We start from the raw sequence: 23,995 nt of genomic DNA, 5'->3' as shown, positions 1-23,995 counted from the left end.
CCAGGCCCCGCCCCGCGGTGCCGCGCAAGCCCGGTCGCGGCCACCACCGTGCGCCGACCCTGGGCGGGGCGGGCAGACGCGGGCCGGGAACCGTGAAGCGAGGTGCCTGCCGCTTTCCCGGCGCCGGGTCCCGGGGCCGCCATGGAGCCCCGGGCGGTTGCGGATGCCGTGGAGACGGGGGAGGAGGACGTAGTTATGGAGGCTCTGCGCGCATACAACCGGGAGGTGAGCGGGAGTTGTGGACGCGGGACGTGCAGGGAGGAGGTGGGGCCGGGTGGGGTCCGCACGCGTGGCCGGCGGCGGGGGCGTGAGTGGTGAGCGTGGCGAGGGGCTGAGGGTGGAAGGGAGCGCGACGGGGAGGAGCGCCGAGTCTCTGAGGAGTTGCTGTGGGGGCTGGTGTGTGGGGCTGGGGCGCCATCTGTTCCGAGCGGTGCCTGCGGCCTCAGCTCCCTATCCACGGAGCCCGGGTTCTGCCTCGGTGCGCCTGCGCCTTCTGAGCCTCTGGGTCTCTTCGCAGAACTGTCAGAGCTTCACGTTTGATGATACCCAACAGGAGGACAGGAAGGTGAGTGCTCAGCGAAGGGTAGAGGGGCAGGGACGGGTGGCCCAGGTAGAGGAGCCTGGTGGAACCGCTCTTCTCCCTGCCCACAGAGACTGGCGGAGCTGCTGGTCTCGGTCCTGGAGCAGGGCCTGCCACCTTCCCGCCGCATCATCTGGCTGCAGAGCATCCGCATCTTGTCTAGGGACCGCAGCTGCCTGGATTCATTCGCCAGCCGCCGGAGCCTGCAGGCACTTGCCTGCTATGCTGGCATCTCCGCCTCCCAGGGCTCGGTCCCCGAACCCCTGGACATGGATGTTGTGCTTGAGTCCCTTAAGTGCCTGTGCAACCTTGTGTTAAGCAGCCCCGTGGCACAGGTGCTGGCAGCAGAGGCGGGGCTCGTGGTGAGGCTCGCAGAGCGAGTGGGGCTGTACCGCCAGAGCAGCTTCCCGCACGACGTCCAGTTCTTTGACCTGCGCCTCCTCTTCTTGCTAACGGCACTTCGCGCCGATGTGCGCCAGCAGCTGTTTCAGGAGCTGCAGGGAGTACACCTGCTGACCGAAGCGCTGGAGCTGACGCTGGGAATGACCCCTGGAGAGCGGCCCCCCGAGCTCCTGCCTCCCCAGGAGACTGAGCGAGCCATGGAGATCCTCAAAGTGCTCTTCAACATCACCTTCGACTCCATCAGGAGGGAAGCGGATGAGGTGAGAGCTGATCTGAGCCTGAGGGTGGGGTATAACAACTTGGACGTTTCTTGGACGTGCTGCTTTGCCAGGTACCTTCAAATTTCTCCACGTCAGACCTGGAGGAACTCTTAGCCTGTCAAGAGAAGGCAGGGAGATGGCCATCCGGGACAGGGCCCTCAAGGAAGTTTTCTCGGGCAGTTGGAGAGCATAACTGGCTCTTGCAGCTTGGCAGGAGGGCTGATTGGGGTGGGGGGGAGGCTGTGAGAGATTCATCACCATGCCTCTGTGAGCGTGGGCCTAAAGCGCAGAGCAGCTCCAAGGGGATCCGTCAACGTTCTTAGTCAGGAGAGTCCTCTTAAGGTCGCGTGGGAGAGGACAAGCACCCAGGTGTACAGTAGAGGAGGTGTGTAATTAGCGCACGTGGTCTTGCAGTGGGCCAGACGGTAGAATCTCAGCTGGCAGCAGTGGGGGCGAGTGGGGCTCTCTCTCTCACAGGAATCCCTTTCTCTTTGGTCAGGAAGACACTGCCCTTTACCGGCACCTGGGGATCCTGCTGCGGCGCTGTGTGATGGCTGCTGCTGCTGGAGACCGCACAGAGGAGTTCCACGGGTGAGGGTGGTGCCTGTCGTGCGGGGGGGCGTTCTGCTCACAGGTCCCCCTGGTGGTTCCTAGCTCTAGAGAGCCTTCTTTCATCTGGGTGAGACGGATGTCAGTGTTTCCGGGGAGCTCCAGCACTTACGGTACACGGCTAGGACGAGCCGTGAGTCCGGGGATAGGAACGTGCCGGTGGACTTTGGGTAGTGTCACGGACAGTACAGTATCTATAATGCAGCACGCTATTCACTTCCATCGTTGCTGACCTACGCGTAGGCAGGTTCTGATTTTTCACTGCGTTGCTTCGACCCAGAGGTGTGGTAGGTTGGGCGTTTGCAGGGAGTGCTCCCCTCAGCTCTGGTACCTGGTGCTGTTGCTCAGGCCCCTGATGCTGGTTCATATCATGGCCCCAGCAGGTGGTGGCAAGGGTCGTACCTGTGTTAGGGGGTTGGATTTACCAAGTGCCCCTTTCACCTGTCCCCAGCCACACAGTGAACCTCCTGGGGAACTTGCCCCTCAAATGTCTGGACGTTCTTCTCACCCTGGAACCCCACGAAGGCTCTTTGGAGTTCCTGGGAGTGAACATGGATGTGATTCGTGTTCTCCTCAGCTTCCTGGAGAAGCGTCTGCACCAGGTGGGCAGGGGGAGCTGCTGTGGCTCTGGTCCAGGCTTTCCCGAGCAGCTGTGGTCGCTGCTTTTTTGTAGTGCACGCTGGGAGGTGGAGACCAGCTCCCCAGTGTGATTCAGGTGACGCTCCAGCTCCTCCACGGTCCGGCCACACAGGAGCCCGGACCCTCCTCCCTGAGAAGTATACGGAAACAAGTGTTCAGAGTCTAGCAAAGTACTCATTTTTTTAGATCTCTTTGTGGGTCTTCGAGTGGTCCTGAGAAGCCCGCCCATCCATAGTCCCTGCTTGTGATCCTAAACTCAAAATGTCACTGAGCGCAAGCAGCCCTTGGTGATGAGCATCAGCTGTGCCCTGGCAGCCCTAAGGGGACCCACAGGACATTCAAGCCAGAGGCTCCCTGATTCCTGCGGCTGCACCACAGGGCATTGACCAGCCAGTGCTCTAACCAGCCCCTCTGGCGTTTGCAGACATATCATGCAAGCTACAGAGTGTGACAGACTAAGATTCAGTAGGGCCCCAGGGAATCCACATTGCCTGCGTGCCCTGGGAGGTGCTTTGTGTGCTGGCGGTACGCTAACAGCTTGGAACACTCTGTTTTCCCTACCACTCTGGTGTAAAGGGAGGAAAGTGAGACTCACAGCAGTTGAGTGATTTGCCTCAAGTTGCAGGGCATGTGAATGGCCCCGAGTTAGGGTCCACGCCTGTCCTTTTCGAAGCTCACACACACCCACTGCCCTCTCTTAGCCCCTCAGCTGGGGCCCCTGTGGCAGGGCCTCGTCCCGAACGCCTCCTGCCAGGACCATCTGGTGCATGTGCCTAGCTCCCCTGGCCTCGAGTCAGATGGGCGCAGTCCAGTGACAGAGGCTCCTCTGCAGACGCACAGGCTGAAGGAGAGTGTGGCCCCCGTGCTGAGCGTGCTGACGGAGTGTGCCCGCATGCACCGCCCCGCCAGGAAGTTCCTGAAGGCCCAGGTACGGGGCAGAGGGGCCGCGGTCAGGCCCTGGTCAGAGACCCTGGTCGTTAGCCAGGCCCGGACTCAGGGACAACTACATCCCCAGGTGCTGCCCCCGCTGCGGGATGTGAGGACCCGGCCCGAGGTGGGGGAGCTGTTGCGGAACAAGCTGGTTCGCCTCATGACGCACCTGGACACCGACGTGAAGAGGGTGGCAGCCGAGTTCCTGTTTGTCCTGTGCTCTGAGAGCGGTGAGTCGGGGGGCCGGCCCCTTGCCTGCCCCTCTCCAGCCCCTCCCCAGCCACGTTTGCACACTGACCTCTGCCCTACCCTTCAGTGCCCCGATTCATCAAGTACACAGGCTACGGGAATGCTGCCGGCCTCCTGGCTGCTAGGGGCCTCATGGCAGGGGGCCGGCCTGAGGGCCAGTACTCGGAGGACGAGGACACGGACACAGACGAGTACAAGGAAGCCAAGGCCAGGTGTGTGCCCCCCACATCCTCGGGCTGCCCTCACTCGGCCCCCATTCCTCTTCCCACACCCATTTGGGCCCGTAGGGTGGGCAGGACAGGGTGACCAGCAGGTAAGACCTTACAGAAGCAGGCTGCTGTTCCCAAGTGACATGTATTCTGACATCGGGGTGTTTTGTTGAGAACACAGGCTGAAGGGGGCCGAGCAGTGCGGGGGACCAGGTGGTCCAGATGGCAGGAGCTGGTTACCTGCTGCTCCAGGAGGAAGGGCTCTTCTGCAGTTGCCTTGCCTTCCCCGCACCCAGGAAAATGGGTTTCTTGCCATTACAAGCCCAGGCAGGAAGATAAGGAACTCCACCCACCCCACACAGCCCTCTTTTGTCCTAGAAAGTCACTAATGCGTTCCCCATGCTCCCTCTCTTGTGAAACAGCATAAACCCAGTGACTGGAAGGGTAGAGGAAAAGCCACCCAACCCCATGGAGGGCATGACAGAGGAGCAGAAAGAGCACGAGGCCATGAAGCTGGTGAACATGTTTGACAGGCTCTCTAGGTACGTGGCCTGGCAAGGAGGGGCCCAGGGCTGGGACAGGAGGAGGAGGACCCACGTCCTGTCTTGCGAGCCGCAGGAAGTGGGATCAGAGTGGGGTTTAGGTTCTGGCAGGGCTGCATTACTAATGTTTGAAATCACCTGTCTTGGAGGAAATTCTCTAGCCAAGGGTTAGGGCTGAGATCAGTATTAGGTCCATTTTTTACAGTTGATGAAAACTGAGGCCCAGAGAAATTAAGACACTGCCTAAGGTCTCAGAGCTTAGGTAGCAGTTAGGATTTAGGCCTGACTGAAACAGTTCCCACCCAGGCTTCCCCAGTAAACAGGAGCAGCTTGGTGGAACAGAAGGTCGCAGCCAGGGGTGAGCAGGACCCCTGCCCATCCCTACCACGCCTTTTCCCCGCAGGCACAGAGTCATCCAGCCCATGGGGATGAGTCCCCGGGGTCAGCTCACATCCCTGCAGGATGCCATGTGCGAGACCATGGAGGGACAGCTCTCCTCGGACGCTGACTCGGACCCTGACTGAGAACGGCTGCTCTTCTGCCGCCCTTCAGAACTGGTGCTGCTTCCAGAGAAGTCCTTGAGGCCAGGACCTGGAGAAGCCACATCCCTCCCTCCAACTTGGAGACCCTTTTCTCTTTACTCCCAGAGTTCTATTCGTGATTTGCCTTTGGTCCATTTTCTTCTCTTTAGGGCTGCGAGGGTCTTGTCCTACGAACTCTGGGAACTCAGCCTTGCTTTCCGCAAATGAAGTGGTTTCTTTTATGTGTGCCCGAGGGCAGGGCTTAACTGAAGGCAAAAATGTACATGGGTTTGGGAGGGCAGGGGCTGAGTGTGGGTGCAGGCCGACACAGCACCTCCACAGCTGGCATGCAGGCCCAGAGCTGGCGTTGGGCAAGCACCACATTTCACAGGGGAAAGAACCTGCTGGAACGTTATATGCTAATGCCGGAAACACACTTCCAAGGTATGATCTGCTGTTTTTGTCCCCACTGAGTGCAGGGCTGGTAGCCTCTTGCATTCTCGGTCCTGGCTCAGTGCCCCAGTTCTCTGGTTGTGACAGCTGAGTCTCGATCCTTCCCACTGGTTTCAACCGTAAATATATGAAGGAAAACGTCTCTCCTGAAACCATAAGTCTAGATTTGTGTCATGCACCACAGAGCTTCACGGAAACATTATTCTGGAATACAGAGTTCCAGGCAAGAATGTGTGTGTGTGAATATATGTGCAAGATAGCAAGTACAGGCACGTTGAGTAGAAACAGAGTTACGTTTTTCTTACAGTTGAGCACTTTTCCCGGATGAGCACGCGTGTCTTGTTCTTGAGGAGTGAGGCCACCAGGTCTCCTGAGGAGTGTGTCAGATCTGCTCCAGCCCAGGGGCCCCGTGGGGAAGACAAGATGCCAGGAAGGAGGGAGCACTGGGGGCAGGGTTGGGGCAACCACAGAAGAGGCCTGTACAGAGGCAGGGAGACCACAGTATGTTCTGCCCAAACAGCAGTGTGGCCTGAGCACAGGTTAGGGAGCCAGGCAAGGTTTCCAAATAAGTACTGCCTTCTGTCTTAGAGGTTAATTCTAGCAGCATTACTGGAAGAAGGCCTGGTGGGGGAGAGTAGAGACAGGGAGACAGGAAGCTGCTGGAATGGTCTGGAACAGATGGGTTTCTGGGGGTTGATATGAAAGGCATTGGGGTTGCGTGAACAGGATGGGATGACCTTCATGAGGGGTGCTGGGTGCTCTGAAGATGCCGTGGACTTGAGCTGGAAGAGGGCACTATGCCCATCTCCGAGATGAATCAGGGACAAATGTTCTCAGTCCTCGGGTTGTTTCAGTAGAGGAGAGACACCCACACACCCGCAAGCTCCCCTTTCCACGTTCATCTTCCCTTTCAGGAGACAAAAATGAAGGGATGCCCAGTTTCTCTATTACAGTTTACTTCATGCCAGAAATGAAGGACAGTCTCCAAAAATAAACCTAAAGAGGCCAACGCGCTAGAAAACCCTAGTGCATTACCTGGGACCCAGGCCCACACCTGGGGTGTGACTGGGGCTGCTCAACCCAAGTGGACAGATGCTGAACCTGCCCTTCAGATGGAGTCCAGTCTGGGGTTCCAGGTTGTCTGAGTCCAAGAGGTTGAGTCCAAGAGGTTCAGAAGAACGCTGTGGCATCAAGAGCTTCAGCAAAAGTCAGGCCAGGCAGCTCCTGCACATCTGTGGCTGCGTGGCCCTGAGTGCACAGACTCTTACGAGCTGGGAAGACACTCCAGGGGCAGCCTCAGGTCGCATGTTCTGGTTCAGCCAAAATTTGTAAGCGTGCCCGAGCTGTTCTTCAGGCAGAGGGCTCATCAGAAGTGGGCAGTGGCTCCCGTGTAGCCATTTCTGGCGTGAGAAGCAGCCCTCACTCTCCTAATTTGTCCAACCATCAAGCTGGAGCACAAAGGAGAGAGGAAACTGATTATCTGAAAACATACCTGGGCACATCTCAGGGTCTGGAATTATTTCCTAAAACGGAAGCTTTTCTGTCTGCAAATGCTGCTGTTCAACCAAGTTAAGACGATGCCAGCAGGGCTGGGCAAAACTGGGTGGGTAAATGGAGGGCTTCGCTTAAGTAACCAGTCGAGATGCACCCAAGTGCATTCACTGTTTGGAAAAGTAATCCAACTTAGACTTCAGCTCATCCCTTCGTGTTTATTCTTGGACAGCAACTCTTTTAAAATAAGTCAACCCCTAAAATCGTTAACTTTATACAAATTTCTGTGGAACTAGAAAATAGCACAGGTCAAATCCTATAGGACTATAATTCCACAAGTCTATAGAGGATGCTTGACTTTGTCTTGCTGTTATATGGAAGTAGGAAGTCAGCCACCCAAGGCTCCTATGTAAGCTGCCAGGCGGATCTGACCAAGATCTCTACTCCCCTGTGAGCGAGGCATCTGCTACGGTTCCTCTCGAGGTGTAAAGTGTAAGCATCCGTGTTAGCCAGACTCTGCTTCCATTAAGTGACCCAGCAATGTGACTTTAACATTTGATGGTCTTTATTTCCCCCATATGATGAGATGAGAAATGGCACCGTCCTACATCTTACCCCTAACAGCCAAACTCTGGATTGAAAGGCAATGATGTCTAATATCATGAAAACAATATAACTGCAAAGTCATATCTTTAAAAAGCCTCATATTCTTCTTGCTTTGGTTCAAATTGGTAAGAAATCAGGCTGTAGCCAGAGGCTGGGGGCTTTTGCCAGTGGAGGTGAGAGGAAAGGGCTGACTCATGGCCCTGAGTCCTGAAGCAGTCACGGCCAAAGGGTGAGAGGTTTCCCAAGCCAGCAAGAACATAAATTACAGCATTCTGGTGAAGTCCACCTTCAGCAGTGTTATACCTGGCTGTAGTCATAAATAATCCTCTTTGAGACAACTGGACTTCAAATGCTTAATGCTGCCCCCTGTAGAAAATAACCCCTCACATCAAGGCTACACATGCTAGCTGATTCTCATGGGAAACCGCATTTTCTGTAACTTCGCTTGTTTATAGGAGGTTTGACATCTAGAGAGATCAAGGCTCTCTGACTTTCTACGCTCAGATGATACGTCAACTCCTCTCACTCTGATTATCTCCTAAAAGCATCATCCCACACAGGTTCAGAGAACTTCAGAACCACATCTTATCCTGGAGTGCTCCTTCAGTTTAGGGCACAAAGACAGCTGAAGTGTGACGACTGCAGAACGACAGGCCTGTCTGCCTGGACCCTCGTCTCCACTCTGCCACTCGGCAGGCACGAAGCATCAGTTTCTTCATCTCTAAACAGAGGTATTAAGAAGCACAGCACCCAATTCATAAGCACACAGATGGCGCCAAACAGTGTCTGGTACAGGGTTAACAGCAATATTACCTATTACTGTTACTGTTTTGGCCAAAGAGGGCGCCACTCCAGGTTGACCAGACCCCAGAGTAGAAGAGATGGCCCCTCCCATGACTCTCAGCAGCCCCTACCTTTCCAGTTTCCCGCTGGATGAGGTCCCGCATCTCCTCCGTCCAGCCCAGAAGCTCCACCAGCCTTTTCACACCGTGAACCACGTCCCCCAGCTGGACCACATCCCTGCCCCGAGGATGCCTAGCCAAGGACCCCACCAAGTCCCGGTTGATGAGCAGTCGGGGCACCGAGCTCCGCACGGCCTCAGACAAGCTGGCGAAAGGTTCCACCTGAAAAATTGCCCAAACGTGAGGAGCACAGTGCCCGCCCTCCCAAGCCCTCAGGACCTTTCTGCCACAGCCCCTGCAGCCTTGGAGGGACAGCACAGACTGACAGCGAGACCTTGGATATGGAGAAAACCCAGCACCCGTTTCATTTCTTCAGTAGCACTCCCACCGCCGGGTCCTGATGCCCTTGTTCCCCCCACCGCAGCCTCCCTCTCGTCCACTCCCCCTTTCTCTTCCGACATCTCCTGGATCCTGTGGGTCTCCCTGCTAAAGCTCATGCACACCATCTTACCTGCCCTCCTCAGCCACACTCACCAGTGACACAACAGCTCGTCTATCTGGTCTCGCTCCCTGAGAGCAAGGGCCCGGTGCCTCACAGAGGGGCCACGCTGAGGGGTTCCTGACACACACACTGCAACAGGGCCTGGCACACAGCAGGCAGATTCACTGAAAAAGCACACAGCTCTGGGCCTCTGACTGGCTGGGGCCCCGGGCACAGGTCTTTCTGGCCCCTCTGCCCCTTGGTGCCTGCATCCAATCAGGCACAGCCCATTCCAGGGTCTCATCACATCCTTTAGAAGCCTCCTGGGCTTCAAATCCGGAGGCATCTCCCAGGCACCACAAACACACGTGTGCAGGACTGAACTCAGCATCCCTGACCCAGACTCCACCCCCCAGCAAAGGCCCCAACCCCCAGGAACGGACAGACGCCTCTCTCTTCGGTCCTCAAAGTGACGCCAGGCTCCGAGTTCAGCCGTTCCCGCTCTGCCGTCTCTCGTAGCCCCGCAGTCTGACTGTGCTCAGCCTCCTGGACATCTGCTCACTTCAGTCCCTGTCCCCAGGTCTCTCTGATCCCGTGGATGACCAGCTGCATCCCTGGTTTCACTGCTTCTACACAAGGTCGGTCTCTGGGATACGACCTGGGAGGCCTGCTCCTGCCTCACGTCTCCCACACCCCTTCCCCTTGCACACTGTGCCCACCTGCACCCTGGATACGTCCAACGCTGAGCGTCCTCCCTGCTCCCCATTCGAGGCCGGGAACACCTCTGCCTCCTCGCATGTTCAATCCACTCATCTCCCAAAGGTGTGGCCCCAGAGCATCTGTCCCACCAGCCCCACCTCCTCTGCCTCGTCCCGCCAGCCTCCTCCCCACATGTCTGTGCGCCACAAGGCCTGCTGACAAACCTCCAGAGAGGTCCCAAGGATAAGCAGCAGGTCCGCCATGGGGAAGTCAGCCAGATGCAGCAGGAACCTGTGGGGCAGCATCTCCCCAAAGAACACGATGTCGGGCTTCACAACGCCAGTGCAGACCGGGCAGCGTGGGACCCTGTCCACCCTCACGTCGGCCTGGGGTGACACAGAGAGAAAGTGGGCCCAAGGAAGCTGTCACAACACACTTTAAACGGAAAAGGCAAAAACAGCTTCTTATTGAGCAACTGTCCAACATTCCACAGCTGAGACAGTACTACAGTGAAGCCCCCTGTATACAATGGACCCAGCTTCAGCAATTACTGACACTCTGCCAGTTTCATACAGCACCCCAGAATTTGGGGAGGTTGCAGTATTTGAAAGCAGATCCTGGACACCATACGCTATACAACACATTGAACACTACGCTCTGCACCTGGGGTGCTCATCAGAGACATGCAGGTGCTGAGGAAACACAGCTGACCTTGGAACAACACAGGGGTCAGGGGCACCAACCCTCCGCACAACTGAAAATCTATACAGAACTTAGAGTTAGTTAACCCTCTGTACAGATGGTTCCTCTGTACCTGTGGTTCCGCATCTGTGATTCAACCAACCATGGATCAAGTAGTCCTGGAGTACACATTTATTGAAAAAAATCCACATATGAGTGGACCCACACAGTTCAAACCTGTGTTCAAAGGTCAACTGTATTGATTATCTAGTCCTCAGAAGTACTCTGTAGGCATTTGGCCTACGACAGGCATTATTCCATGAAAATGACGGTATAAATTTGTCCCTGATTTTAGCTGAAGTGATCCTGACATCATCATCTCAGCCCTGAAGACATTCAGGTCGCCTTCAACTCACTGGCTGGAGTTATGAGTCACAACATTTTCCACAGACCTCCTCCTTGCAGGCCAAGGTGAAGCAGATGTAAGCTATTATTATATCCTGCTACACTTGGATTCATGCTTGGGCTAGACATTAGAGGAGGAAACTAAGGAAAAAGACACCTGGCTTCTAAGATAAACCTTTACAGCTAATGGGATTTGTTTTTGCAGGCTGAACCCAGTAAGGAACAGCAGAAACAACAGACAAAAGAGATGGACTATGAGTCAAAGACTTCAGATATTAGAAGATACAGATTAAAAACTACATTATGTGTAAATTTTTAAAAAGACAGGCTTGAAATATCTGTTGGAGATAGAAAGCTATACAAAATAATGTCATGGGTTTAAAAAAGAACCAGATAGAACTTCCAGTAATAAAAAGTAGAGTATCGAAAATTAAAGCTCAGTGGAAGGGTTTTATCCTCTATGACAGAATAGAATATCGATAAACTGGAAAGTAGATCAGGAGAATAACTCAGAATGCAGCCCAAAGAGGAGCAGGATGGGTGTAGAAAAGAGCCTCCAAGGGCTGCGGACAGTGTGAACCAGTCTCAGAGGTGTTTAACCCAAGGTCCAGAGAGAGGACAGGACATGGTGGGGCAGTCACTGTCCGAAGGGATCATGACTGAAGATTTTTCAGCGAAAATGAAAGATATCAAACCTCAGATTCAGAAAGCTCTACAATTTTTAAGCAGAATAAACAAAAGGAAATCCATATGGAGACATACCATAGTAAAGTGCAAAACTCCAAAGAGAAAAGTTTTTTAAAATATGCAGAGAATAGATAGCAACAGACTGATTCTAAAGTTGATAGGGAAAGCAAAAGACTCAGAATAGCCAACACAATCTGGAAGGAGATGATCGATGAAAGAAAAATATGGTAAGTCAGGCTTCATTAAAATTAAAAACTTCTCCTCTGTGAAAGACAATGTCAAGAGGATGAGATGACAAGTCACAGACTGGGAGAAAATATGCAAAAGACACATCTGATAAAGAACAATAAGAAAATGGGCAACCCAGTTAAAAAATGAGCCCAAGACCTCACCAAAGAAGATATACAGATGGTAAATGAGCATATGAAACAAGTTCAACATCATATGTCACTAGGAAATTGCAAATTAAACAATGATATTCCACTACACACCTATTAAGAATGGCCAAAATCAGAACACTGACAACACCAAGTGCTTATAAGGATGTGGAGCAACAGGAACTCACATTCACTGTTGCTGGGAATGCAAAATGGGGCAGCCACTTTGGAAGAGACACAAACTAAACGTAGTCCTACCATAGGATTCAGCAGTCACGCTCCTTGGTCTTTACCCAGAGGAACTGAGAACTTATGTCCACATAAAAACCTGCACATGGATGTTTATAGCAACTTTATTCATAAATGCCAAAGCAATCAAGATGTCCTTTAGTAGGTGAATGGATAAACAAACTGTGTTACATCCAGCAAATGGAATATTAGCCTAAAAAAAAAAAAAGTGCTTATCAGGCCATGAAAAGACATGGAGGAACCTTAAATACATAATGCTAAGTGAAAGAAGCCAGTGAGAAAAGGCTGCATATTGTATGATTCCAACTCTATGACATTCTGGAAAGGGCAAAACTATGGAGACAACAAAAAGATCTGTGATTGCCAACCTAAATGTCCATCAACAGAAGAATGGATAAAGAAGATGTGGTACATATACACAATGAAATATTACTCAGCCATAAAAAATAACAAAATAATGCCATTTGCAGCAACATGGATGGACCTAGAGATTACCATACTAAGTGAAGGAAGTCAGACAGAGAAAGACATATATATGATATCACTCATATGTGGAATCTATTTTTTTTAATGATACAAACGAACTTATTTACAAAACAGAAACAGACTCACAGATTTCAAAAACAAACTTATGGTTACCAAAGGGTAAACGTGGTAGGGAGGGATAAATTAGGAGCCTGGGATTAACATATACACACTATTATATACCAACAAGGACCTACTGTATAGCACAGGGAACTCTACTCAATATTCTGTAATAACCTATATGGGAAAACAATCTGAAGAAGAATGAATATATGTATATGTATAACTGAATCACTTTGCTGTACACCTGAAACTAACACAACACTGTAAATCAACTACACTCCAATAGAATTTTTTTTAAAACCAGTGGTTGCTAGGGGTTGGAGGCAGGAAGGGAATAGGCTTGACTGATTAGTGGATACAGGGTTTTCCTTTGGGGTGATGAAAATATTTTGGAATTAGATAGAGGTGGGTTGCACAACACAGTGAATGTACCAAATACCAATAAACTGTACACTTTAAAATGGTTAATTTTATGTTATGTGAATTTCACCTCAATAAAAGATAAAAGACAGGATCCTGTGCCACGTCGATATTTCAGAATTTCATCTTTATTTAAGATTTTCCACTCTATCTTACTCTACTTTAAAAAACCCATTCTAGGGACTTCCTCAGTGGTCCAGTGGTTAAGAATCCACCTTCCGCAAGGATATACAATGGAGAAAAGACAGTCTCTTCAATAAGTGGTGCTGGGAAAACTGGACAGCTACATGTAAAAGAATGAAATTAGAACACTCCCTAACACCCTACACAAAAATAAACTCAAAATGGATTAAAGACCTAAATGTAAGACCGGACACTATAATACTCTTAGAGGAAAACATAGGAAGAACACTCTTTGACATAAATCACAGCAAGATCTTTTTTGACCCACCTCCTAAAGTAATGGAAACAAAAACAAAAATAAACAAATGGGACCTAATGAAACTTAAAAGCTTTTGCACAGCAAAGGAAACCATAAACAAGACGAAAAGACAACCCTCAGAACTGAAGAGAATATTTGCAAACGAATCAACGGATAAAGGATTAATCTCCAAAATATACAAAGAGCTCATGCAACTCAATATCAAAAAAACAAACAACCCAATCCAAAAATGGGCGGAAGACCTGACCTAAATATACATTTCTCCAAAGAAGACATACAGATGGCCAAGAGGCACATGAAAAGATGCTCAACATCACTAATTATGAGAGAAATGCAAATCAAAACTACAAGGAGGTATCACCTCACACTAGTCAGAATAGCCATCATCAAAAAATCTACAAACAGTAAATGGTGGAGAAGGTGTGGAGAAAAGGGAACCCTCTTGCACTGTTGGTAGGGATGTAAATTGATACAGCCACTATGGAGAACAGTATGGAGGTTCCTTAAAAAACTAAAAATAGAACTACCATGACCCAGCAATCCCACTACTGGGCATATACCCAGAGAAAACCGTAATTCAAAAAGACACATGGACCCCAGTGTTCACTGCAGCACTATTTACAATAGCCAGGACATGGAAGCAACCTAAATGTCCATCAACAGATGAATGGATAAAGAAGATGTGATACATATATACAATGAAATATTACTCAACTGTAAAAAGGAACGAAATTGGGTCATTTGTAGAGATGTGGATGGACCTAGAGACTGTCATACAGAGTGAAGTAAGTCAGAAAGAGAAAAACAAATATTGTATGTTAATGCATATATGTGGTACAGATGAACCAGTTTGCAAGGCAAAAATAGAGACACAGATGTAGAGAACAAACGTATGGACACCAAGGCGGGTGTGGGGGTGGTGGTGGGATGAATTGGGAGACTGTGATTGACATGTATACACTGATGTGGATAAAATAGATAACTAACGAGAACCTGCTGTATAGCACTGGGGACTCCACTTTGCTGTACAGTAGAAACTAACACAACATTGTAAAACAACTATATGCCCCCAACAAAAAAAATCCGCCTTCCAATGCAGGGGATGCGGGTTTGATCCCTGGTTGGGGAACTAAGATCCCACATGCCTGTGTGCCACAATTACTGAGGCCACGCACTCTAGAGGCCACGCACCACAACTAGAGAGAAGCCCGCATGCCACAATAAAGAACCCACATACCACAACGAAAGATCCCGCATTCCACAGCTAAGACCCGATGCAGCCAAATAAATAAATAGATAAATAAATAATTTTTAAAATAAATTTTAAAAATAAAATAAAAATGTTAAAAAAAACATTCTAGGATAAAGAAGATGTGGTGTATATAGATATATACAATGGAATATTACTCAGCCATTTAAAAGACTGAAATAATGCCATTTGCAGCCACATGGATGGACCTAGAGATTATCATACTAAGCAAAGTAAGTCAGAAAGAGAAAGACAAATATCATAGGATATCACTTATACGTGGAATCTAAAATACCACACAAATGAACATATCTACGAAACAGAAACAGACTCACAGACATAGAGAACAGACTTGTGGTTGCCAAGGGGTAGGGAGGTGTGGGAGGGATGGATTGGGAGTGTGGGATTAGCAAATGCAAACTATTATATATATAGGATGGATAAACTATAAGGGCCTACAGTATAGCACAGGGAACTATATTCAGTATCCTGTGATAAACCATATAAACCATAATGGAAAAGAATATGAAAAAGAATATATATGTATAACTGGTCACTCTGCTGTACAGCAGAAATTAAATGCAACATTGTAAATCAACTATACTTCAATAAAATTTTTTTAAAAAACCATTCTATTCCCAAATATTCCCAGAAGTACACAGAGGTGTAAACATGGGTATCATTACTGTATTATTTTTAATAGTAAAAATCACAAACATCATAAAATATCCCACAACAGGTGAATTGCTAAATGGAATGCTCTATAGTTACTAAAAACAGTAAGTAGAGCTGTAGTTATTGACAGAAAATATCCATGAAATTTTGTTCAGTGACAAAGCATGTTGTACAATATTAATCTTAATGATCCCATTAATGAAAAAAATTATTACTGTGTGTGGATGTAAGTACCCAGAAATGTGCATGTATGTTTGTATCTTTCTTTTTTTAAGGCCTGGAACATTATACACCAAACTGTTAAAAGTGGGCTACAGGAACTGGATGAAGGCAGATTCATTATCCCCTATATATTTCTCTATTGCCTTATTATTTTTTTTAATCTGAAAAGATCCTATGGCCCAATAAGTTTATATTTACAGGTACTGGGAGTTAGAACTTGCACATTTTAAAAAAATTGAAGTACAGTTGGTTTACAATATTGTGTTAGTTTCAGGTGTACAGCAAAGTGATTCGGTTATATGTGTGTGTGTATATATATATATATATATATATATGTATGTATGTATACATATTCTTTTTTTATGCTTTTCCCTTATAGGTTATTAAAGCTATTGAATGTATAGTTCCCTCTGCTATACAGTAAATTCTTGTTGTTTGTATTACCTTAATTTTTTACAAGTACATATTACTTTTCTAATTTAAAAATAAAAACATTTTCATAGTATTACTGTTCTGTTGTCCTTCTGATATGATGCTTATGAAACACCACTTCTCCAGCTTACTCCCAGTGAGAAAGGCAGAAGGGAGAGAACTGTCCGTGTGACAACTCACCCAAAAGTCCTCCCCTGGGAAGGTTCTTCGGCAGACGGTGCAGGTGGCAGAGGCAAAGGATCCATGAGCTTCAACGAGCTTTGAGGCAGGGATGCCAGATGCTGAAATTCAAACCAAAGCTAAGTGTTGCTGCCCCCAGCTTGGGCAGAAGCCCCTTAGTGTAACCTCTGGGCTCACCAGGCCCTCCAGGAGTCACAGCCCTTGGTGGAAGCCCGACGGCCCCGCCTCTGTCACCTACAAACGACACCCCCCTGATCAGAATAAGCTCAGGGGTGAGGCTCCAACATGGAGCCGAATCACAGTTAAAACAAAGCCTGTGAAAACACAGTAGAAAAAACATTTAAGTCCAGATAAAATTACACCCAATACTAAGAAAAACATTTTCTATGCTACAGACACCAAGGAAAAGTGAGAAAATATTATAAATACATTTCCAAAAACCTGTAGAAAAACAGACAAAAGGTAACTTATCATGAAGTTTTTGTTATCACCATCAGCTTTGGAAGGCTGTAGGTACACAGACCTGGTCCTAGCTGCAGTGGTTTCCCACTGTCCTCACTGTACATATGCTGAAGCTCACAGCCACACACTCCCGCCTTCCCACAAGGCCTGTCCTGCTGCAACTCCAGGAGAGAGATTGTGCCCATGGAGTATTCACTGCTGCCTATGTGGTTCCAAGCTATAGAGTCCTTCTAGCAAAGAAACATTTTCCTGGAGTTGAGATAACTCCATTTCTCAAATCACAACACATCCACAGCCTGGCTGAGCTGCTGCTGACTTGCTGAGAGTTGCCTGTCAGCACCTGTCAGCATCACTGCACGGAGGAAGAGGCCCCGGCAACTGCTTCTCTAGGGTGCACGGCCAGAGGTCAGTATGACAGTATGACCCAAGAATCACTGGTTGTGGCCACCACCTAGACAGTCAAGAAATCACCACACACTAAGTTTGATGATCTTAAGGAATTATTAGTGATTTCTTTGTGCGATAATGATATCATGGTCGTGTTTTAAAAGTCTTTATCTTCTAAAGATATCCATTGCTGGATTTATGTATTAAATTTATGACAAGAGGCATCTGCTTCAAAATAGTTGGGGGTGAGAGAGAGGTGGGGGTAGGATACAGATTAAACAGGACTAGCCATGATGAGGTGATGAGGACATGAGGATTCATTACATTCTTCTCTTCATTTTTGTGTGCTCGGAAAATCCCATAATGAAAACTTTAAAAAAGAAATCATCAGGGGACTTCACTTGTGGTCCAGTGGTTAAGAATCCGCCTTCTAATGCAGAGGACATGGGTTTGATCCCTGGTTGGGGACCGAATATCCCACATGCCGCGGGGCAACTAAGCCCACGTGCCACGACTAGAGAGCCTGTGTACCGCAACTACTGAGGCCACGTGCTCTGGAGCCCATGCGCCACAACTAGAGAGAAGCCCACGCACCGCAACAAAGATCCTGCATGCCGCAACTAAGACCTCATGCAGCCAAATAAATAAATAAACAAATAGTTTAAAATATATACATATAAAAAGAAAAGAAAAGAAATCATCGGATCAGAAGCCCCCAATGTCAACTTTAGTTCTATTCCAAACTCACAGCCCGGAAAATGGGTCCACCAATGAGGTCCGAACAGTGATACTTAAACACAGAGAGGACATTTTTTGGGGGGGGACAAAGGCAAAACTTTTTGGCTCAAAATCAGTCACAAGGATGGGGAATAAGCACTAGGCCTCAGCCCTACCTAAAAACAGGCACCTGAGCCTTCCCTGCAGGAGTGAGAAGATGTGAGACAGGACGGAGGTCTCACCTCTCTCAAGCCCGTCGATGTTCTGTGTGTAGAGCCTCAGAAGCAGCCCCTTGTCATGGAGCAGTCGCAGGAAGTAGTGAGTGGCATTAGGCCTATAGTTCCCAGGGTACAGCTCCTTGGCAAAAGTGAAAAACGGCTTGGGATCGTGAAAGAAAAATGAGAGTTCAAAAATGGCCTCGGGGTAGGGGATCTTGTACTGCTGGAGGTTGCTGTAGTAGCCGGTCCCTGGAGATCTGCAGAGAGAAGCAAGAGGCTCTGAGCCCTTCAGGAGAGAGCCGGGAAGTGGAGTGAGCCCCAGGCAGCCAGGGAGGAGCACGGGGACTGCACGGGCACCTGAAGTCTGGGACGCCGCTGGGTGTGCTGATGCCGGCCCCCACCATGACCACCACCCTCTGGCAGGCTCTGGTTTTAATCAGCTCAGCAATGTCCTGCAGGAGAAACTTCTGACTGTGGCCTCCACTTCCAGAGACACTCGAGGCACTGGCAGAAAACCATATGGGCCTTCCTCCACCTGCAATACTGACAGGAAAAGGAGAGCAGCCAGGTAACCGATGATAATCCAGTTCATGCTAGAAAGAATGAGCAATGTCTCCCCTCCCCCAACCCCACCGCTGAGAATGACCACACACTGCCCTCCTGCCCCCCCCAAACGACCACCTTTCTTACCATGGATTAAATACAAACTCAGAAATCAAGACGTATTTCAGGTTAATGGCAACTGTGCAAATAAGGAAAGTATCATTTCACAATTCCTGTTATCAAAGGCTAGTGCTGAAGGCTCAAGCTAGAGCCACGGAGCACCCCTTTGCGGGGTCTCTGGGGATACTCTCTGCAGAGCCATACACCTAACATACCTGGGATGTGACAAATACTCAGTGACATTTAAAGAAAGTTAAACATCTCAGACTTTACATCAAATACTACCAGGATGATAAGTGGGTTGAAGAGACCATTCCAAAAACAAACATTCAAATCCTAACAGTGAGGGGCTCAAACCGCTGCAGAGACTTCGACGTTCGCAGCTGCTCAGGAGGCTGCTCGTATTACACAGCAGCCAAACAAACCACATAACCCAGGCAAGGCAGTGGGTGGACTGGACCTCGGGGGTCTCCCCGCAAAACTCTAGAAGGCTTTTCAGGTCATCTCCAGAAACCAGGAGCTGAGACACTCCCAACAAGTTTAAATGTTAGGGGTATGAGATGGTCTTCCACAAGAAAAAAGAGCAAGACACACAATAAACAAGTCACAGGCTTCGGAGAGGCATCAGGACTCGGTAAGTGACTCCAAACCCAGGAAAGCACCAGGAAGAAGACAAGAGCAACACAGACAGCATAGAGCCTGGAGCGGAACCTGAAAAACGTCCCACTGAAGCAAGTCTGCAGCCACTGGGGGCATGCAGGCTAGAGCCGAGTGTGGGCCTGAAGGCCTTCTGGGTTTACTGATCTGCTCTCGGAGCCCTCATCTGGCAGCTGCCTGAGCTGTACAACTTCATCACCTCCTGGTATCACTCTGGCAGCTCGCCCAGAGTTCAAGACGGCCAGCCCCACCACACAGGGCACCTTCCTCACACCCCAAGGGCTGGCAGCTACCACACCAATCCTCCAGGAGAAGGGCCTGATGACCCGCCTCCAGGACAGCGCCCTTGGTGTAGTCCCCTCCACCCTGACAGGAAAAGAGATTAAACAAACTGAAATGACAACCCTCCCCAAATGATTGATAAATCTAAAGTGAATACAGACATACATGAAGAACATAGGGGTAAGACAGGAATAAAGACACAGACCTACTAGAGAATGGACTTGAGGATATGGGGAAGGGGAAGGGTAAGCTGTGACAAAGCGAAAGAGCGGCATGGACATATATACACTACCAAACGTAAGGTAGATAGCTAGTGGGAAGCAGCCGCATAACACAGGGAGATCAGCTCGGTGCTTTGTGACCGCCTGGAGGGGTGGGATAGGGAGGGTGGGAGGGAGACGCAAATGGGAGGGGATATGGGAACATATGTATATGTATAACTGATTAAATTTGTTATAAAGCAGAAACTAAAAAAAAATTTTAAAAATAAAAAAATAAAGTGAATACAGACATAAAAACAGGAAACAGAGTATTTCTTTTACTCATTTGTGATACAAGCAAGAAATACGCACCCTAAAAGCACATCTTTAGATACAGGTCAGGACAATCCAGAGCTTATCTTCCAGGAGTGTGACCCTAACTCACTCCCTTGTTTGCTCTGTCTTTGGTTTTTCTCTTGTTCCTGCAAAACCTGCACAGACCCACCTGCTTACACACTGCTGGTGAGGTCTTCCTAGACGCCCTCTGCCCCCCAGAGCACCCTAACATCTTAGCACAACACACCCCGACCCACGGACAGCTTCAACCCCGCTACTCCCTCTCAAAGACCCCTCCTTTCCTGGTTCTTGTATACACCCTAAACCCAGCTCCTTTGCCCAAAAAGACCTTTTTCCACCTCAGTACGTCCAAAGTCTCCCAGAGTCAAGGCCACCTCCTTCATGAAGCCACTGCTGAACCCAGTGAGAAGTCACTTCGCCCTCCTCTGAAAGATGACAGTACTGGCTCCCCCTCCTCCTTTAGGGTGCCTGTCACCCCTTCCCCTCCTGCACTCTCACACTCCACTCTGGGGTAAATGACAGTGCAACTCAGGGGCTTGCTGGCCACTCAGTCCACTTGTGATGCCTCTCCTGACACACAAAGCATCATCTTGGTTTTCCAAAGAACAGACCTCAGAAAGGTGTGTAATGAGAAAGAGGAATGTGGCAAGGGAAGGCAGGGCCGAGGGCACCAAAAGGAGAGGCAGAGCCCTAGCTCACTGCCTGTCTCACCAAGTCACTCAAGCACCGTGAGCCTCAGCTGCCAAAGCTAAAAGGGAGCCAGAGACGATTCCTACAGTCTTTTGAAAAAAATCCATCGCTGTAAACCTCCCAGCAGAAAGTGCAGGAAATACATGCAGCAGGGAAAACAATGCTTCCCCACTCCTCCCCAGGCTCTTGCAGAGATGCCCCTAGATTCTGAAGCAAGTTCTGCTGCATCAAAGACTTGAATAAAAGCACCTGTCAAGGCAGCTCTTCTGAGTGCAAGTCAATGAAATCACCAAAGGGGGTTTTCCAATAAAAACCAGTCAGATGGTTAGGAAGGAAAGAGAAGGTTCTGGTTCCAACTACAGCTATTAAATGCCCCCCTGCACACAGCATCAACAACGTCTATTCACCTAAGGTCCTCACCCAAACATCTACTGAGCTCCTCCTAAATGCAAATTATTATGAGAAATACAAAAGGAATGAGATGGAAGTTGTGATACTGTGATTTATAATAAATATATATTTTGGTCTCTCTCCCAGAACCCTCTGAATTTCCTAAGAGCAACGGGCGCATCTTTCATTACAATATTCGGTCTTTTGGCCTCAGTTCCTAAATTCACTTCAGAGCCGTGAAGGTGAAATGGGTGTGTTGTTATTCATAACAAGCCTCTTACAACTACACTGAGTTTATGTTAATGAGGTGACTGTTGGAAATCCCCTAAGGATGAGGATATTGTTGCCAGGGGAACCGACCACAATTAGAGGGTTGGAGCCTCCATGAAAACCCAAAAGGAGGGCAGAGAGCTGCCAGGTTGGTGAACCAGAAAACTTCCACGTGCCAGGCCCTAAACTCCACAGGGGGGCTTCCCTGGTGGCACAGTGGTTGACAGTCCGCCTGCCGATGCAGGGGACACGGGTTCGTGCCCCGGTCCGGGAAGATCCCACATGCCGCGGAGCGGCTGGGCCCGTGAGCCATGGCCGCTGAGCCTGTGCATCAGGAGCCTGTGCTCCGCAACGGGAGAGGCCACAACAGTGAGAGGCCCGCGTACCGCAAAAAAAAAAAAAAAAAAACCTCCACAGGGACAGAAGCTCCTGTATTGAGAACCCTTCCAAACCTCGCCCTATATACATATCTCCTCATCTGGCTGTTCATTCATATCCTTTAATATCCCTTATAATAAACCCGCGATCTAGTAAGTAAACTGGTTTCCTGAATTCTGTGAGCCGCTCCAGCAAGTGAATCCAAGAAGAGGAGGGGGTCGTGGGAACCTCCGATTTGCAGTCAGTTCGTCAGAAGCACAGGTGAACCTGGATTGGCAGCTGAAGTGGTGTCAGTCTTGTGGGACTGAGCCCTCAACCTCTGGAAGCTGGTGCTATCTCCAGGCTGACAGAGTCAGAATTCAGTTAAATTTGACACCCGGTCGGTGTCTGTGGAAAAGTGGAGAGTTGCTTGCTGGTGTTGAAAAAATACCCATGTTGTAGAAGTCATTACCATTGTTGAGTGCCTACTTGCGTGCAAGGTATTACTCAGGGTACTTGATGTGTATTTCTCACCTACATAAGTAAAACGTCTGTCGCTGAAAAACACCTGGCAGAATTTTACCGAATGTCTAGAATATACTGAATGACTTAAAGTATATGCTACATGGAATGAGAGTTACTGGGAGTAGGGGTGCTCTGAGGGGCAAGCATGGGTGGTGCCTGGGAAAGGGCAACAAAGGGCAATTTCTTATACGAGCCCTAAAACACAAACTCGAAAGGCACAAATTCCAACTTGCAGACAGCCTGTGCAAACGGACTGCTCCTCGAGGGCACCCTCCAGACTTCTGCTTGATGGCGGGGGCAGCGGGGTGGGGGGAGTGGGAGCAGGGTTTACTGAATGATGGCGGTCTCCTGATCAGCACCTGGTAGCCCAGGTCACTATTTAGCCATGCCCCACCCACACAACTGCCTGCAGATTCTGAAACTGGAATAAGCTCCACGGAGGCAAGTTTGTCTGACCCCTGCTCCATCCTCGCATCTAGAACGGTCTGGTAGATAATGAGTCCAATTAAAAGTTTCTTGGATGAAAGAAAGACTCCTCCTTGGTATTTTTTATGAAACTCTTCGATATTTTTGGTAGTTGTGTAAGAAGGCATTAAATGAACGTACTATTATTTACGTAAACACTTGGCCATTAGTGGGCATTTAAGTTAGTTTCCTAACTACCCTGATTAGCAACTATGGGCCTTAAGATTTTTCCACTTGTAGGTTCAGTTCCTAGACAAGGACTCAAAATGTGCAATTATTGTGTATGAACCTGTGTAGGGGTATGAACATACGCTGGTGGGAGTATTAACTGCACGACCTTTATGTGGGGCAGTAAAATGTAGACGCAGGAGTTCCACTACTAGAAATTTATCCAAAAAATGAGGTACAAACAAGGTTATTCAACACAGCATTATCTGTAATAACTAAAGGTTAGAACCCACTTCAACAAGAGACTCGTTAAAGTATGAAACATCCATATAATGGAATTCTACAGATTAGTATAAAAGGCTCAGAAAACATTTGTTTAGAATGGAAGTAACTCCAAGACATGTTAAGTAAAAAAGGACAGGTACAGAAAAGAATCTAACTAAAAAGGGGGCGGGATGTCAAGAATGAACAAGTAATGTTGCTTATACACGCCCAAAATACCCCGGGAAGAAACGAGAAACCAATGCCATGGGTGTCTCCGGAACACCCTTAAGGGCCGCGTGAGCAGGGACTTGCCATTTTCGGGTCCTCCAATCGTCCCGCCGACCACGCAGGGGGAAGCCTGACTCCCCCGCTCGCTTGAGGGGGTCAGTCTCCGCCCTGGGCCCCGCCCGCCACCCCCGCCGCCGCCGCCGCCGTCACCCGGAACAAACCGAGGCCGGCGGGTCCAGGGCCGCGCACCTTCCAGGCCCCAAAGCCTGAGGGCTGGAACAACTGAACAAGCCCACAGCGCCATGTTCCTCCGCAGCCCGCAGCGTCAGGTGTCCAGGGGTCACGTGCGCGCCCCGCCCCCGAGCGCGCGCCACCCCCGAAAGTCCCTCCCCTGCAAGCCCTTCTTATCACACCCTCGCGCTCTCTTTCCCCACCTCCAGCGCGCCCCGCCCCTCTCGGTGCACCCTCGCCCCGCCCCAGCGCGTCCTTACCACACCCTCGCGCTCTCTTTCCCC

At 49.4% G+C, this 23,995-nt stretch overlaps 2 protein-coding genes across 12 annotated transcripts; one reads left to right on the top strand and one right to left on the bottom strand.

Moving 5' to 3' along the window:
• The first annotated feature begins 5 nt into the window (after nt 1–5).
• RIC8A (RIC8 guanine nucleotide exchange factor A) lies at nt 6–5,612 on the top strand. Of its 3 annotated transcripts, none has more exons than XM_081241533.1 (10): nt 8–225; nt 518–565; nt 652–1,242; nt 1,742–1,833; nt 2,303–2,453; nt 3,323–3,418; nt 3,506–3,650; nt 3,737–3,881; nt 4,301–4,420; nt 4,824–5,610. In XM_081241533.1, the coding sequence occupies exons 1-10, from the start codon at nt 142–144 to the stop codon at nt 4,942–4,944; spliced, it is 1,593 nt and encodes a 530-aa protein (XP_081097659.1). In that variant the 5' UTR covers nt 8–141; the 3' UTR covers nt 4,945–5,610. The 3 variants fall into 3 exon arrangements, with proteins under 3 accessions (XP_081097660.1, XP_081097659.1, XP_081097661.1); XM_081241535.1 differs by having other exon boundaries at nt 10–225; nt 1,063–1,242; nt 4,824–5,609; XM_081241534.1 differs by lacking the exon at nt 3,323–3,418 and having other exon boundaries at nt 6–225; nt 4,824–5,612.
• Nucleotides 5,613–6,327: 715 nt separating this feature from the next.
• Nucleotides 6,328–23,831, bottom strand: SIRT3 (sirtuin 3). 9 transcript variants are annotated; one of them, XM_081241541.1, is made up of 7 exons: nt 23,702–23,831; nt 18,322–18,499; nt 17,989–18,221; nt 16,181–16,281; nt 9,798–9,959; nt 8,406–8,615; nt 6,335–6,842 (listed from the first exon to the last, which is right to left on the bottom strand). In XM_081241541.1, exons 2-7 carry the CDS (start codon nt 18,366–18,368, stop codon nt 6,822–6,824), a joined length of 774 nt encoding a protein of 257 aa, XP_081097667.1. In that variant the 5' UTR covers nt 18,369–18,499; nt 23,702–23,831; the 3' UTR covers nt 6,335–6,821. The 9 variants fall into 9 exon arrangements, 8 of the variants coding, with proteins under 8 accessions (XP_081097665.1, XP_081097667.1, XP_081097662.1 ...); XM_081241536.1 differs by having other exon boundaries at nt 18,322–18,507; nt 23,702–23,811; XM_081241543.1 differs by having other exon boundaries at nt 18,322–18,507; nt 23,730–23,798.
• Nucleotides 23,832–23,995: the final 164 nt, after the last annotated feature.

Source organism: Mesoplodon bidens (assembly GCF_964165515.1).
Source record: "Mesoplodon bidens genome assembly, chromosome: 7".
Taxonomy (NCBI): Eukaryota; Metazoa; Chordata; class Mammalia; order Artiodactyla; family Ziphiidae; genus Mesoplodon; species Mesoplodon bidens.
Note: the sequence above shows the minus strand (reverse complement) of the source record. Positions and strands in the feature narration are given on the sequence as shown.